Raw genomic sequence first — 15,743 nt, 5'->3', positions numbered from 1 at the left:
CCTATATTAATTGAATTGGAGAATCAATAAAACACACTTCAATTTACTTCATTAACATTTTTTTTGGTTGCCCATATTATTCTCCGACCCGACAGACTAAAGATTAATCCGTCGCGGATCTAAGTTCCATTTAAGGGTTTGCCGCTGACCAATGAGTTGTTACATGCACAAGGCGGAATTCAAATCCCGACAACTGCTTCAGCGGACTAGTGAGCTGACCACTCGACAAACCCAAGTTGATTTATTTCATTAACATTTTATTTATGTATTTATAATTTGGTGTTCTTGTTTTTGAAAATCCTGTGGGATAAGTCCATGTTCTAAGATTAAAAAAGAAAAGGATATCAACCCTTTGCATCATTATGGAATGGCCATGAAGGAATCTACCTTAGGGGTACTTCCAGGAAACACACGTCGCAATAATATGTCTATGTGCTCCTTTTGTTTGTTGCTTAGCCTTCACGTATCTTTAGAGTTTCACATTTAGTCACAACTTGGTATGCTATAAAACGTTATTATATACATGATAAGAATTTTTCTAAGTTGTTTGGTTCTGTTTCAACCTTATACTGCTTCAATAATTTTGTTATTTTGTAGTAGTGTTACATAACATAGGACTTAAAGAGTGTACTAGGGAGATGGGCCGTGAGAACGGTTACAAACGTGATGATGAGACAAGTTCATCAGAGAACCAAAAAGAAACAGTTCCATACTTCAAGCTGTTCTCGTTTGCAGATTCCACTGACATCTTGTTGATGATTGTTGGGACCATTGCCGCCATTGGAAATGGTATGGGAATGCCTCTCATGACATTAATATTTGGCCAAATGGCAAACGTCTTCGCTGATAACCTGTACAGTGAAGATATTGTCAACCAAGTTTCCAAGGTAAAATCCAGGAAACTAATATTCAGCTTAATCTGTATGTAATTGTGAAGAACCAAAATAATATTTAGTTATGCTGACCAAAATTGCAGATCAGTCTGAAATTTGTGTACTTGGCAATAGGCATAGGTGTTGCAGCATTCCTTCGTAAGTACCCCATAATTAGGTCACTGATTTTTGTTAACTCAATACAGTTATATATGAGTTATTCAGCAATGAAGATCATTGTTTCATGCTGCAGAGGTGGTATGTTGGATGGTGACAGGGGAAAGACAAGCTGCAAGAATAAGGGGTTTGTACTTGAAGACTATTCTAAGACAAGATATTGCTTTCTTTGATAAAGAGACAAACACTGGTGAGGTCATAGGTAGAATGTCAGGTGACACAGTCCTTATTCAAGATGCCATGGGTGAGAAGGTAATAATACTAATAATACTACTATATCTATATCTATATATGTATCATATGCTGCTGCAACATTCATATACTAAAAGCTTGCTTGCATAAACAGGTTGGGAAATTTGTGCAGTTAATTGCAACATTTGTTGGAGGGTATGTGATATCATTTGTCAGAGGGTGGCTTCTAACTCTTGTCTTGTTGTCTGCTCTTCCAATTCTCGCTATAGCTGGCGCAGCTTTGGCCATCACCATAGAAAAGATGGCAACCATAGGTCAAAATGCTTATGAAAAAGCAGCACATGTAGTTGAACAGACAATAGGTTCTATAAGAACAGTATGTTAACAAAGCCTAAATAAATATCTTTTGAAATTTATTGTTAGCTTCAGAGTCTTATATCAGGTTCTGCCATGATATTGATTATTTCCCTTTTTACATATATTTCAAGGTTGCATCCTTCACTGGGGAAAAGCAAGCAGTATCTAGTTATGAAAAACGTCTTGAAGATGCATACAAATCAGGAGTTAGCGAAGGCATAGCAGCTGGAATGGGTTTTGGCGTTGTTACCTGTGTCATTTTTTGCGGTTATGCTTTGGCTGTATGGTATGGTTCAAAGATGATAATGGAAAAAGGATATAATGGGGGTATGGTGGTCAATGTCATGGTTGCTGCGTTAAGTGCTTCCATGTAAGTATATAGATACCTTTGGAATAAAACTAGATGCATTCTATTTGCTTGCCTAATTCTGTGTATGTATATGTTAGGTCTCTTGGGGAAGCAAGTCCTTGCTTAAGTGCTTTTGCTTCGGGTAAAGCAGCAGCCTATAAAATGTTTCAAACAATTGAGAGAAAGCCTGAGATTGATGCTTATGATCCTACTGGAAAAACATTGGAAGATATTCATGGCGATATAGAGTTGAGGGATGTCTATTTCAGTTATCCGGCCAGACCCGAGGAGCTGATATTCAACGGATTCTCTCTGCATATTCCAAGTGGCACAACTGCGGCTTTAGTAGGACAAAGTGGAAGTGGGAAGTCCACAGTTATCAGTTTGATGGAAAGATTCTATGATCCACAGGCAGGTGAAGTTCTTATTGATGGCATTAACATTAGAGAATTTCAGGTTAGATGGATAAGAGGAAAAGTTGGCCTTGTCAGCCAGGAGCCAGTGTTGTTTGCATCTAGCATCAAGGATAACATTGCTTATGGAAAGGAGGGAGCAACAATCGAAGAGATTAAAGTTGCAACTGAACTTGCAAATGCTGCTAATTTCATTGATAAACTGCCAAAGGTTCTACAATATCAAAGGAATTTTTGGATTTATAATCTTTGTAACTCGTTAAGTAAACTTATTTAAATGCTTTATAACCTTGTGATGCGTATATAGGGATTGGAAACAATGGTTGGTGAGCATGGAACACAACTATCTGGTGGACAGAAGCAACGCATTGCCATTGCAAGAGCTATCCTAAAAGATCCAAGGATTTTGCTTCTAGATGAAGCCACAAGTGCACTTGATGCAGAATCTGAAAGAATAGTGCAAGAGGCCCTAGACAGGATCATGATCAACAGAACTACTGTTATTGTAGCTCATCGCCTAAGCACTGTGAAGAATGCAGACATGATTGCTGTAATTCATAGAGGGAAAATGGTTGAGAAAGGTACAGAGCATGCAAAGATAAGACATGGATTCTCTCATCATGATAAAATTTTGTTTTATATATATTTGTAACTGACTTCATGTTTATCAATCAGGAACACATGTTGAATTAGTCAAGGACCCCGAAGGAGCTTACTCTCAGCTAATACGTTTACAAGAGGTAAGAGAGGAGGATTCATTAAAGAATGCAGACAATCAAAACAAGTCTGAACTCTCAAAAAGTAAAAGGTGGTCATTTCAAAGATCAGAATCATCTGTTGGTAGCAGTTGCCGCCACTCGACTTCCTTCGGCTTACCTACAGGAGCTAATATCCTTGATCCTAAAGTTGAAACTCCAAGAGAAGAGGATGTACCATCACAAGAGGTTCCACTATGGTGGCTTTTTTCCCTTAACAAACCAGAGATTCCAGTGCTTCTTATGGGATCTATAGCTGCCACAGCAAATGGTGCTATATGGCCAGTGTTTGGTTTGTTGCTTTCTAGTGCCATCAAAACATTTTATGAACCATTCAATGAGTTAAAGAAGGACTCAAAATTTTGGGCACTAATGTTTGTGACCCTTGGACTTGCATCTTTAATTGCTCTTATAGCAAGAGGATACTTTTTCTTGTGGCTGGCCATAAGCTAATCCAGCGAATTAGGTTGCTATGTTTTGAGAAGGTGATCAACATGGAGGTTTCATGGTTTGATGAGGCTGATCATTCGAGTGGCGCAATCGGTTCAAGGCTCTCGACGGATGCTACATCTGTTCGTGCCCTTGTTGGGGATGCATTAGGACTACTAGTTCAAAATATTGCAACAGCATGTACAGGCTTGATCATTGCTTTCGTTGCAAGCTGGCAATTGGCGTTGATCATTGTTGTCATAGCCCCTCTTGTTGGATTGAATGGATATGTTCAAATGAAGTTCTTGAAAGGCTTCAGTTCAGATGCAAAGGTGAGACTTTTCCATCTCAATACTTTGCTATGAAAGTACTTCATGGTTTATTAGACTCATCGAAAAATCCTATGATAATATGCATATTTTTATGCAGCGGATGTATGAGGAAGCGAGCCAGGTTGCTAATGATGCAGTTGGAAGCATAAGAACAGTGGCATCTTTCTGCGCTGAAGAGAAAGTTATGGAATTCTATAAGAAGAAATGTGAAGGTCCAAGGAAAACAGGAATAAGGCAAGGCTTGATTAGTGGAATAGGATTCGGGGTTTCATTTTTTCTTCTCTATTGCGTCTATGCAACCTGTTTCTATGCTGGAGCTAGATTTGTGAAGGATGGCAAGGCATCATTCTCAGATGTTTTAAGGGTACTTAGTACTAACTCTTTTTAGCACTTGCACCTGAATTTTCAATATTTCTTCACTAAAAGCTTCCTTCTTTGGATTTGTTGTAGGTTTTCTTTGCTTTAACTATGGCAGCTAACGCAATTTCCCAATCAAGCTCACTTGCACCTGATTCTAGCAAAGCCAAGTCAGCTGCTGCTTCCATATTTGGACTTCTTGATATGAAGTCAAAGATAGATCCAAGTGATGAGTCTGGGACAACACTGGATAATGTAAATGGTGAAATTAAGTTTCGCCATGTAGGCTTTAAGTATCCATCTAGACCGGATATACAGATTTTTCGAGACCTAAGTTTGACCATCCATTCTGGCAAAGTAAATTAAGCACTCTTCTTTCAAGCTCCATTTCATGTTATCAAATTGATGAAGATGCATGTTATCAAACTAACCATTTCAATCAAATTTTCCAGACAGTGGCCCTTGTTGGTGAGAGTGGAAGCGGGAAATCCACAGTGATTGCTTTGTTACAAAGATTCTTCGATCCAGATTTTGGTCAAATCACACTTGATGGGATAGAAATTCAGAAATTGCAGCTCAAGTGGTTGAGGCAGCAGATAGGGCTTGTAGGTCAAGAGCCAGTATTATTCAATGACACCATTCGTGCCAACATTGCATATGGTAAAGGAGGCAATGCAACTGAAGCAGAAATCATACAAGTAGCAGAACTGGCCAATGCTCATGGCTTTATTAGTGCCTTACAACAGGTAAAAAGCAACACTCAACTTGTTGGTATTTGTGTTTTTTCAATTGAGTTATGGTTTTTGGATTTGGTGTAATAGGGTTATGATACTGTGGTGGGAGAGAGGGGAATACAGTTATCTGGTGGGCAGAAGCAACGTGTAGCCATTGCACGTGCTATAATAAAGAGTCCAAAGATATTGCTACTTGATGAGGCCACAAGTGCATTGGATGCAGAGTCGGAGAGAGTTGTTCAAGATGCATTAGACAAAGTGATTGTGAATAGAAGCACTGTGGTTGTGGCACATCGTCTATCCACAATTAAAAATGCAGATGTCATTGCTGTAGTTAAAGATGGAGTTATTGTGGAAAAAGGAAGGCATGAGACCCTAATTAGCATGGAGGATGGTTTTTATGCTTCCTTGGTCCAACTTCATTATAGTGCGTCAACAGCATGACAACAACTTTGTTATGATGCTAGGCAATTCGTTATCCTTGCTTATCTTTTCCAATTTCCAAGATGAAAATTGGTACGTAGTGTGACTAATGTAATAGTTGTGTTGAATTCTTAGTAAAGAATTGGAAATAGATCATGCAATCACCATTAGGTAACGTTTGGAAGAAAGACAGAGACTGAGAGACTAAGACTAAAATAAGTTCTAGTATTATGTTTGATATAAAGTAGGAGACAGAAATTAAAATCAGAATGAAGTTCTAATTTAATTTGCACAAAAGATAAAGTTGAAATTAATTAATTGAAATTGGGATATTTTAAGTATAAAATGTTATTAAAATTTCAATTTCCGTCTCCAAAATTTTCAATCTTCTGTGTCCCTACTTTTTTAAAGTACTGAAATACTGAAATTTTAGAGACAGACTAAAAATTTTAGTAACAGTTTCTAGACCAACAAATATACTGAGTCCCAATCTCCGTCTCAGTACTTCAAAACAAAAACAAATGCTACCTTAATATTTTAGAGAAAGCAAAAAAAGTTTATAATATCCTACAAAAAGGTTAGTATTAAGAAAATTTCACCTTACGCACATACACATACATGTATTTGTTAATGTTGCAAGTGTGAGGAATGTATGAAGTTAGTCTCATATCAAAAAAAGCAAGGAAGAATGAGAATTTTATAAGATGAGAGACCCATTAACTTATTACCTTAGGTAGCGTTTGGTGAAGAGACAGAGACGGAAAGACTGAGAGACAGAGACGGAAAGACTGAAATTAAAAAAATCTCAGTATTCTGTTTGGTGCAAAGTGAGAGACAGAAATTGAAATAAGAATAAAATTCTAATTTAATTTGTACAAAGGGTAAAATTGGAATTAATTAATTGAAATGAAGGTATTTTAGGTATAAAATGTTATTAAAGTTTCAGTCTCATTCTCTAAAAATTTTAGTTCCTGTGTCCCTACTTTTTAGAAGTACTGAAATACTAAAATTTTGGGGATAGAGACAGAAATTTTAGTACCAGTCTCTGAACTCAGTCTCTGTCTCAGTACTTCAAAATAAACGCTACCTTAAGGTTTTGAGTTGGATGTAGTATCATTTCATCTTATGTTATCTCAATCTCCGCAGACACGGTACTTAAAATGGACTATTTGTATCCAAAATGCATTTTATCTTATTAGTAGCCTTAAATACCAGATCCCAGATATCTCAATTTCAAATTTAAGATACACAATTTAGAGGATAAATCTGCCTATTTTATATTAAAGTGACATGCATGAACAAGAACTAACTAGATCATGAGCCATAACCAAAACGCATAAGCTAAAAGAAGCCAGGAAGAAATAGTTTGATTTGTCCATACTGCCCTTTCATCAAAGATCACAAACTTCAGGTCTATATTATCTTCATAAAAAATATATATACAAAATGAAATAAAGATACTTCACTGTTGTGTTTTAGCAAAAGTAAAGGATGTAATGCAAATTGCTTATGAATTAAATATCAAAACCAACGCCTTCTGGCCCAGATTCAACCACACGTGCAATCGAGTTTGCATACTTTCGAAACTGCAACAATCAGTGCATTATAGTTAGCTATTTCTCATTCATTATTACACCACCACTAAATTTTCAATCTCATCAGTGCTAAGAGTAAGGATTTAAGCTCTTAGAGAATTGGACTTCTGTAGTAGGTACAAGTATAACAAATATAGCTCAAGTCATGAATCTTAATTTTCATTTCCTTGTGATTAAGGAGGCATTATGGATGCACTGTAAAGCTATTCAAGGCAACAAGGAGACTAGAACAGGCACAAATAGTAAAGTAAACAATTGACCATGTACCTCTTCGATTATCTCTTCAGACTTGTGACCTAACAGTTCCACTTTAGCAGCTCCAGATTCCTTTACTGACTTCATTTTACCATTTGTAGCATCCACCTATCAATTGCAGAAGAAATAACAAAAATTCACTCTTTCGTCACAAATTACTTTATTATGAAACTCAGAAATTGTACCTCTTCTAACACGGCCTCAACATTTCTCCGTCTTGTTTCAATATCACGTTTCTTATATTCCACATCGGATGTTGTACCATTTAGGTATTTTGTTGATTTTTCCCGCATAATAGTGCACTCTTTCTCTACCTGCCTTTTCGTTTCTTCCATCTGCAAAACTAAGGAAGGGAAACAAGTAGAGAAGTTGCATGGTTTTATACTAAAAAAGCATTACAAAATAATCTAGCATATAGTTATGCCGCATTTCAGTAAACAGATGCCATTGAAAAATTTGAAGAGAAAAATACAGCATTGGGTGAAAATAATTTAGGTCATTTGTGAACAGCTTTCAGCAATGTCTTCTGTAAAAATAGCAATATAAATTGGAAAAGGAAATGCGAGCATTGCCTGCCCAAGAATGTACCTTTGTTTTTCAGCCAATTTGGACTCAAGCGACTTCTCCAATACTTGTTCATCGCTAAGTTTAGCTTTCAAAGCTTTAAGCTCCTTTTCAACCGATTTAGCAGAATTTACCTATATGAAGTGCTACTGATATCAAACAAGAGGTTTTGCACAATAGTAATCATTGAAGGAAGTTATATATATATAACAAAAGAAGCAGCTTTTCTCTCCATGGACCATGTTAATGTGGAGAATTCATATTATATTTTCAATCACTAAGACAGAATGAAAGCAGAACACCAATGGCAAAAGTACGTTGATACCTGTTCCTTTATAGCCAGCATTTGCTTGTAGTGCTTTGACATTTTCTTGCCAACCTAAGAAAAGAAGTTAAAAAGATAAATTGATTTGTACAAGTTAAGCACAAAAGATTATTTATATATGCATGTTCATCTTGACATTGTGAATTTTATAGGTGGATTGATGGCTAGAAGCTGAGACAAGCTGTGAATAAAATCATTTAACAGTATGACACTGAAGAAGAAGAGGAGGAGGAGAAGGGGGGGGGGGGGGAGGGGTCAGGAAAGACAACATATAGGCATCTTGGGTTCATAGAGTGGAAAAACACAATTCATAATAATAAAACAGAAAACTTATTTTGGAAAGTGAAGTCTGCTGCTAAAATGATTTCTTTCAAGCTAGGCAGCAGTATCCTAACTCTGAACTCTTAACAGAAAACAACAATCAGGAATTAGAAATACTATGGTGGCCACCTAAGCTTTTTCATACTATAAGAAGAAGAAAATAAAATAAGAAAATGTCTATACTAGATTACTTTACGGCTGCCTAAAATACAGATGACGGAAAAAAAATACCTGCCCTGGAACAATATACCTTGGAATAAACTTCAAGGAGAGAAGTCTTCTCATGGAAAGTTTGCATTGCCAACCTTTCAGCTTTCATTGCCTCTTCTCGAGCTAATTTCTTCTCTTCTAAAGCCCTCTTTAGCAAAAAGTAGAGAAGATAATTTACATTAGTGAATAGGCAGAGAAAATATCTTAAGTCTCTACACAACAATAAAGAAACATATAACAATTAGTCAGTTATGCAAACAGAACATGTTAACTTGCATCATTAACAGAACAGAACAGAACAGTTTAGTTCAAACCTCACATAACAAAACACAATTTAACATAAATATAAAAAAGTAATAAACAAATAATGATTAGAAAGAAGTAGCTTGTTTCATGGCAATTTTCATCACGCAGACACCTAAAAAATGGAAAGCATTAGTATCTGATCATACTTAAATTACTAAGAAGACAGTAAAGTAGTCCAATAATCTCCAGTTTAATGTTCACACAAGCAGGCTTGCAGGGAGAAAAGTATACAACATATTGGTTGCAAAGAACATAAAAGCAATTAACTTAGGTGATGCCTATAAAAGAACAATGAAGTGAACATCATCAACAAAGTTAATTTGCAATCGAGCTAATTATTGATACGAAACAGATAGAACTTGTACCTGAATTTTGTCAGGTGATTGGGCAATTTTTGAACGTAGATTCTCATTTTCTTGAGCATTTTGTGACAGTGTAAATTCAGCATTAGAAATCTGCATTAAGAAATGGAGAATAAGTCTATGATAAGGTTAACCATTCATTGCTGATTGTTATAATTAGCTTGTAATATATTCAGAAGTTGCATTATCTATTGAAAGGAAATAAATTTTTACTCCTCTATAGATGTTCTGCCCATATACCATCCAAAATCACCAAGAATAAGCCAATAAGGCATAAGATTTGATAACTCACAATGATAAGCTTCTATAGACCAAAGCTACAGATGATATGATAAGGGACAATAAACTCACCTTCGCATCCATTTCTTCTGCCTGGTCCTTTGACTTCTTTAAAGTAGTCCTCAGTGACACCTGATTTTTATTAAGGGTCATGATAGTGTTACGAAGTTCCGCAACCTTTGCATCAACCTCCTGAACAACAGCCATCTCTTTTTCCCTAGCTTCATTCAAGTTGGAAATCTCTGATTTCACCTGCAACCAGAAACGGTCAACAAAGGCTAATACTCAAGTAAATTCAAAAATGATTATGTGATCCATCCACAAATAAACCTGAGGAATCTCATTCTCCTCCAAATTTATTCGCTGCTCCTCCAGAGCGCTGACTTCGTCTCCAATTTTTTATATCTCAACCAATTTCCCTTCCCTACAATTTTTTAATTGAAGAAAAGAAAATGAGAATTGAAAACAAGCAACAAGTATGACAATTAGGCAGTTATGCCAACACCATATATTAATTTCCCTACAGAGTCTATGAACTATGAAGAAACCATCTCTAAAAGTATATGAGAGACATATATGGATGCAATCACTTGGATTATTGTGCTAAGAAATGCTTATCAGTTTCTCCTAACTTTCTATAAAAAGGGCAAAGAAGTATCCACCTATAGAGAACAAAATTGACAATAGCGCCGATGAAAAACTCGGTGCGCTGAGTGTCCGGCATAAGGAGATCAGCGAACGTGAACGTGAACGTGAACTTCCCAGGGCACTCGAGTATGGCCAGCACCTCCTTAATCCTGTAGTGCAGTTTTATAGCGCGGATGGACTCCATGTGAAGTTCAGGATCATCGAAATTCGACACCGCTTCAAAATCAAGCTGCTCATTCTCTTCCCTGTTGACAGAGACACCAACTCGCAAATTCGAGAACACAAAACGGAAATAAGAATGGTGCATCGTAACTAACTTTTTTGAGTAACAGAATTCAGGTAAACGCAAGAAAACTAACTCGTAACAGAATCAAAAACGAAGAAAGAGTAACAAATTAGTACTCAAGAAAGTCGAGGTGGAGGAGGAGGCGAGTATAGAGTTCGAAGATCAAGTCAGGGTTTGGGTGGATGAAGTCTTGCTCAATCATGTTGGCAATCTGCAATTGCGCTAAGGTTGTGATTATCTCTGGTCTCGAAAGCCTTGGGTACTCGTACTTCGACGTCGCCATTGTCGTTGTCTTCTTCTTCCCCAGAAGCAAAATCGGCAGACTGAGAAAGCCGGAACAGTGATGATAATAAAAGGGAAAAAAACTAAAATAGAAATTAATACCTAGTTGCACTGGAAATTAAAATAGCGATAACTTTTCCCGCCATTTACTTGTCTTGGATTTGGCTGCCTGGTGGTAGAAGTCCAATGTTGAGTCCGATGGAGGCTACTTATATACAACATTGTTCGCGTATATGTTAGGCCCAATGATTATGCCACTATGCCAGTGTCTAAGTGAGTTGAAACTAAGCCCATCATGTCTTCAAAAAGAAAAAATTAAGCCCATCATGGACACTACTCGTATCGAACATAAGCCAGCTGCAGCTGAGACTTAGCTCAAATGATCAAACCATATGTCTCTTAATATGTTGCACCTGGGTTCAAACTTTAATGAGTGTACTAGCGTTTGGTGGAGAGATAGAAACGAAAAGACTGAGACTGAGAGACAAAGATTAAGAGACAGAGATTAAAATAAATCTCAGTATTCTGTTTGGTGCAAAGTAGGAGACATAAATTGAAACAAGAATAAAATTCTAATTTAATTTATACAAAGGGTAAAATTGGAATTAATTAATTGAAATGAGGATATTTTAGGTATAAAATGTTATTAAAGTTTTAGTCTCCATCTCTAAAAATTTTAGTCCCCTGTGTCCCTACTTTTTGGAGGTACTGAAATACTGACATTTTAGGGACAGAGACAAAAATTTTAGTACCAGTCTTTGAACCAACAAACATGATACTGAGTTTCAGTCTTCCAGTCTCTATCTCAGTATCTCAAAACTAACGCTACTTTAGTGTTGAATATAAACTCTTAAATGTTGTGTGAATAAGTGTGTAGTGTGAATGTCTTGTGATATTTAGGATTGGGAGTTATTAAAAAAAAAAAAAAAACCCCGGCTTATTGTTAAGCCGCCTAAATACTCCATTTTTTTCCCCGTAAAATTAGTCAACTTTCAGCAACTAAGGCTTGGGAAAGATAGAGGAACTGTTAGACTCCCATCAAGCTGCAATAGGGTTTGAACAAATTTCCTTTTATATATTCTAATTTCTCAGCTGATCTTTATTAATGAATTTACTCTGAGCTTTTTTAAGTGCTATTAAATTGTTAAAAAAAATTAACAAAAAAAATTTATTTTTTAGTATATTTGACAAATTTTTAAAAATAAAATTAAAATTATTAGTAAAATAAAAAAATATTTTTTTTTAAAAGTTATAATTTATATTTTTTAAAAGATTTTTTATTTAAAAAAGTATTTTAACATAATAAATAAACAAAAAATACTTTTATATTGATATTTCTAAACATAATTGCTAGATCAAAAGACATTTTATCCTAGATGTCCAAATAATAAATTACTTTTACATTTTTAAAAAATCTTTTTAAAAAATCACTCAAAAAACATTTTTTTCGAAAGCTCAAGCAAACAAATCCTTCATCCAATACTGATGGAGAAGGAACTAAAACCTAGACCGTTTGTGCTGCTTACTTGATTTAAAATTCATTTCACCGAAAGGTTAGGTCAGATATGTTATTACATAACAGACAAACTGAAAATAACTATTTTAGGAAAATTTCTTGAGAAAATAATGTAAACGATAATCACGCTGCACCCAATTGTATATGATAACTTCTTTTTTTTTTTTAAGACGTGTTTTATGGTAACAGTCCCCAAAAAAGAAAAGGAAAAAAAAATTCTTTGAAAGTAAACGGCTATCATAATTTAAATTTCAACAAGAGCCAAATCCTATTCATGCTCAATTTTCTATTCCACAAATAAAAAATGTACATGGTTAAGTTGGATGTGATTGTGATGCCTTGTTGCCTTTTAGGCATCCACAATGGAAGTGTTAGGCATGAAAGATATACAACAGATAACTAGAGGCTATGGCTATATGATAAGGAACAAGATCTCTAACTCATCACAATACAAAAATCAAATTACAAATCCTCATCACTTTCGTCACTGTAGGAAACAAGGGCATTTAATGATTGTGCTGGCTCTGAAGACTTAGGCTTATCATTTTCAGTAGTAGTTTCAGCTTTAGAAACATCAGCATTTGCTCCATCTATCTTGGCCTTTTTAGCTTGGGGTTCACTATCATCATTCTCGAGAGTGGTTTCCGCTTTTGAAACTTCTTCAGCATTTTTTTCATCCGCCTTGGCCTTTTTAGCTTGGGGCTTGACTTTTATAATCATGCTTAATGGACGCGAGGACGGATTCTTCTTTACTCCAGCAGACTTTTCTTCCTGCAAGAGAAAAGAGGTTATTCGATAACCATGAAAATAACAAAGTTCTGACATTCAATTGTCACAAAAATCATCAAGCAATGATCTATTAATCAAATCCAGATTAAATGAGTATTTTTATAATGCCTCAGTGCAGAAAGCTGCATAATCATCCATGAAGAACCTTATTAGATGCTAATTTCATAGGTTGATGCATTATGTATTCAATAAGCCATATAATGTGCATATCAAATGACAACTTGTGTTTCTTAAATGCACAGTTATCATTTTAAAATCACATGCATTGCTTTCATTGATCAACAAATTAGGCATCCCTTCAGAGATTGACCCTTGCAGCACTACAACTTATGGCTTCTATTTACTTCGTAGTTGAATAAACACAGTTAAATGTGCAGATGTCAATAATAAGATAATATAAGCAGTCTATAATACCGCCACAAAATAAGACAGTCTTCATTTGGGAAACCACCATGAATGATTTTGTATAAACTTTGAAATCATGGAAAATAGAACTAGGGATAGGAAAATGCTGATGGTGGGCATTAAGTAAGGATGTTATTCGAGAACTCAGCAAATCAGTAGTAACATTAATTTAAGTTTGGAAGCAACGCACAAAAAATTCAAGCACCAACCTGAACCATAGGTAAAGGGGCTTTTTCCTTAATTTCATGCACAAAATTGGATTGTGCTGCCACCGCTGCCTGAAATTAAAATACAAGAACAATATTTATAAAATAAATATTGACTAAATAATAGACTCGTATTATTAAATTCAGTTCACCAATTATGTTATTTTCAAGTGAATATTCCTTGAGACGTACAAGAAAATGTGTATACTACTTCTTAAAGAAAAGTAAAGAGACAAGAGATAAGATGACCAACCTGAAAGTTACGTAATTCTTCAGCTTCTGCGTCTGCTACTTTCCGTTCATATTCCCTCCTAGTCTGAAAGTTGGAGATAAAATGAACAAAGTTTACTTAAGAAAAGAAGAAGCTTTTCATAGTTTCATAAACTTTGTGCAACAATGTGTTCAGGCAGGCATTTCTTAACCTCTACATGATGTTGAGGACATCAAATTGTTTCTGAACAATCTAAAATAGCTATTTGTACATCCCTTGGAGCAATGTGCTTATGTACATATCAAAATCAAATAAGATAAATTTTCCCAAATGAAAATTCCAGACTCTAGTCATGAAAAACTCTAGAAGAGTGATGCTGTAAAAACAAAATCAGAAACTCACTGTTTCATAGTTATCAAGAAACTCAGTCTCATCTTCATCTAAAGCTTTAGGTGGTCCTGTAATTATTAAAGACGGGTCAAAATCGAATCTGGAACGGAAACTAAAACCACATGCACACAAGAGAAAGGCATAAAACAATTAACACAACCTAAACCTGTCTAAGAGGGCCAATCAATAATCCAACTCAAGTGTTCACTTAAACTCGTGAAACTTAGGTAAACTCTAGTAAATTTCAATTAAACTTGATATGAGACCTAAGCTTGTATGAGTAAACTCACTCAAGGGTGATAAGCTTGAACATAATGCACGGATTTATTAACAGGTTGACAATCAGTATTACTACACACTATCACATTCAATTCTTCCAAGTAAGAAACGAGTTACATATTCAATGCTTGTTGAACACTCACTGTGCTTAAACCTTTCATTAAACTCCGCATCCTTCTTATCTTTATTCTCCTTTAGAATCTGCCAAGGAAATATTTTGAAATTAAGGGGAACCGGGAAAATATTGAAAATTGTGAAAATTGGGAAGTTTTGAGAATTTAGCAATAACGAGCGAACCTCGTAGAGAGGTCTATCCCTCTGAGCAGTTCCATCTTCGACTCGTTCTCCCCTTGTTCGTTTAGCCTCCACCAGCTGTTCCCATGCAAAATTAAGAAGTAATTTTGAAACCCTGCCCTAATTTATGGCGGTAAAAAGAATATTGAAGAGCTTGTGCAAGGGAAAGGTAGATATTTTACTTGGTCCTCGGAGACGAAGTTCATAATCCTGAGAGGGCGATCGGAGTCGTCTTCAGCCATGGATGGTTTTGCGATCTGCAAAGGTCTCAGAATTCAGAATAACGAACAGAGTTTACTGATTTTGCGATTTGGATTTCTGTTTCAGGTTCTGAAAGCTTTTGGGCCCTTGTGTTATTGTAACATTTGAATCCAATCCAAAAAACAATTTTGTAAGTTTATGGTGTGGGTAAGTTGGACTTCGGAGTTTCTGGAGTTAATATTTAGAGAAAACACCCAACTCAATCTTTACTTATTTTTAAAGACAACGCGATTCTAGTTAAAAGATGACACTAAATTTTAAATTCTAAACTTTAAAAAATGACACTTCGATCTTTAATTTTTTTATTTTTAGACAATACGATTTATCTATTAAAAAATTTATTAAATAATAACAAAAATTAATTTTGTAGGGGTTTATTTGTATTTTGTGAGGGTTTTAAACCTCCACGAACTATTAATAAATTTGTTTTTGAAAAATTTCTTCATTAATAGTGGTTAAATGAAGAAAAACCATTGATAAAAATAATGCCGTAAAAAAATAGTTATTGTAGTACAAATATCTTTTAAAGAAAAAAAATAACATCGAATAAGAAATGAAAGAAGAGAAAT

At 35.3% G+C, this 15,743-nt stretch overlaps 1 protein-coding gene and 2 pseudogenes across 1 annotated transcript; 1 reads left to right on the top strand and 2 right to left on the bottom strand.

Annotated features, from left to right (window-relative positions):
* The first annotated feature begins 542 nt into the window (after nt 1-542).
* Nucleotides 543-5,571, top strand: LOC112758924 (ABC transporter B family member 11-like; annotated as a pseudogene).
* A 1,179-nt stretch (nt 5,572-6,750) lies between these two features.
* Nucleotides 6,751-10,916, bottom strand: LOC112758761 (kinetochore protein NUF2 homolog; annotated as a pseudogene).
* A 1,666-nt stretch (nt 10,917-12,582) lies between these two features.
* LOC112758420 (uncharacterized) lies at nt 12,583-15,413 on the bottom strand. The gene is made up of 7 exons (XM_025807094.3): nt 15,096-15,413; nt 14,917-14,991; nt 14,763-14,820; nt 14,353-14,408; nt 13,993-14,055; nt 13,743-13,811; nt 12,583-13,110 (listed from the first exon to the last, which is right to left on the bottom strand). Exons 1-7 carry the CDS (start codon nt 15,153-15,155, stop codon nt 12,802-12,804), a joined length of 690 nt encoding a protein of 229 aa, XP_025662879.1. The 5' UTR covers nt 15,156-15,413; the 3' UTR covers nt 12,583-12,801.
* Between the last annotated feature and the right edge of the window lie 330 nt (nt 15,414-15,743).

This window comes from Arachis hypogaea, chromosome 16, assembly GCF_003086295.3.
Source record: "Arachis hypogaea cultivar Tifrunner chromosome 16, arahy.Tifrunner.gnm2.J5K5, whole genome shotgun sequence".
Lineage (NCBI taxonomy): Eukaryota > Viridiplantae > Streptophyta > Magnoliopsida > Fabales > Fabaceae > Arachis > Arachis hypogaea.
Note: the sequence above shows the minus strand (reverse complement) of the source record. Positions and strands in the feature narration are given on the sequence as shown.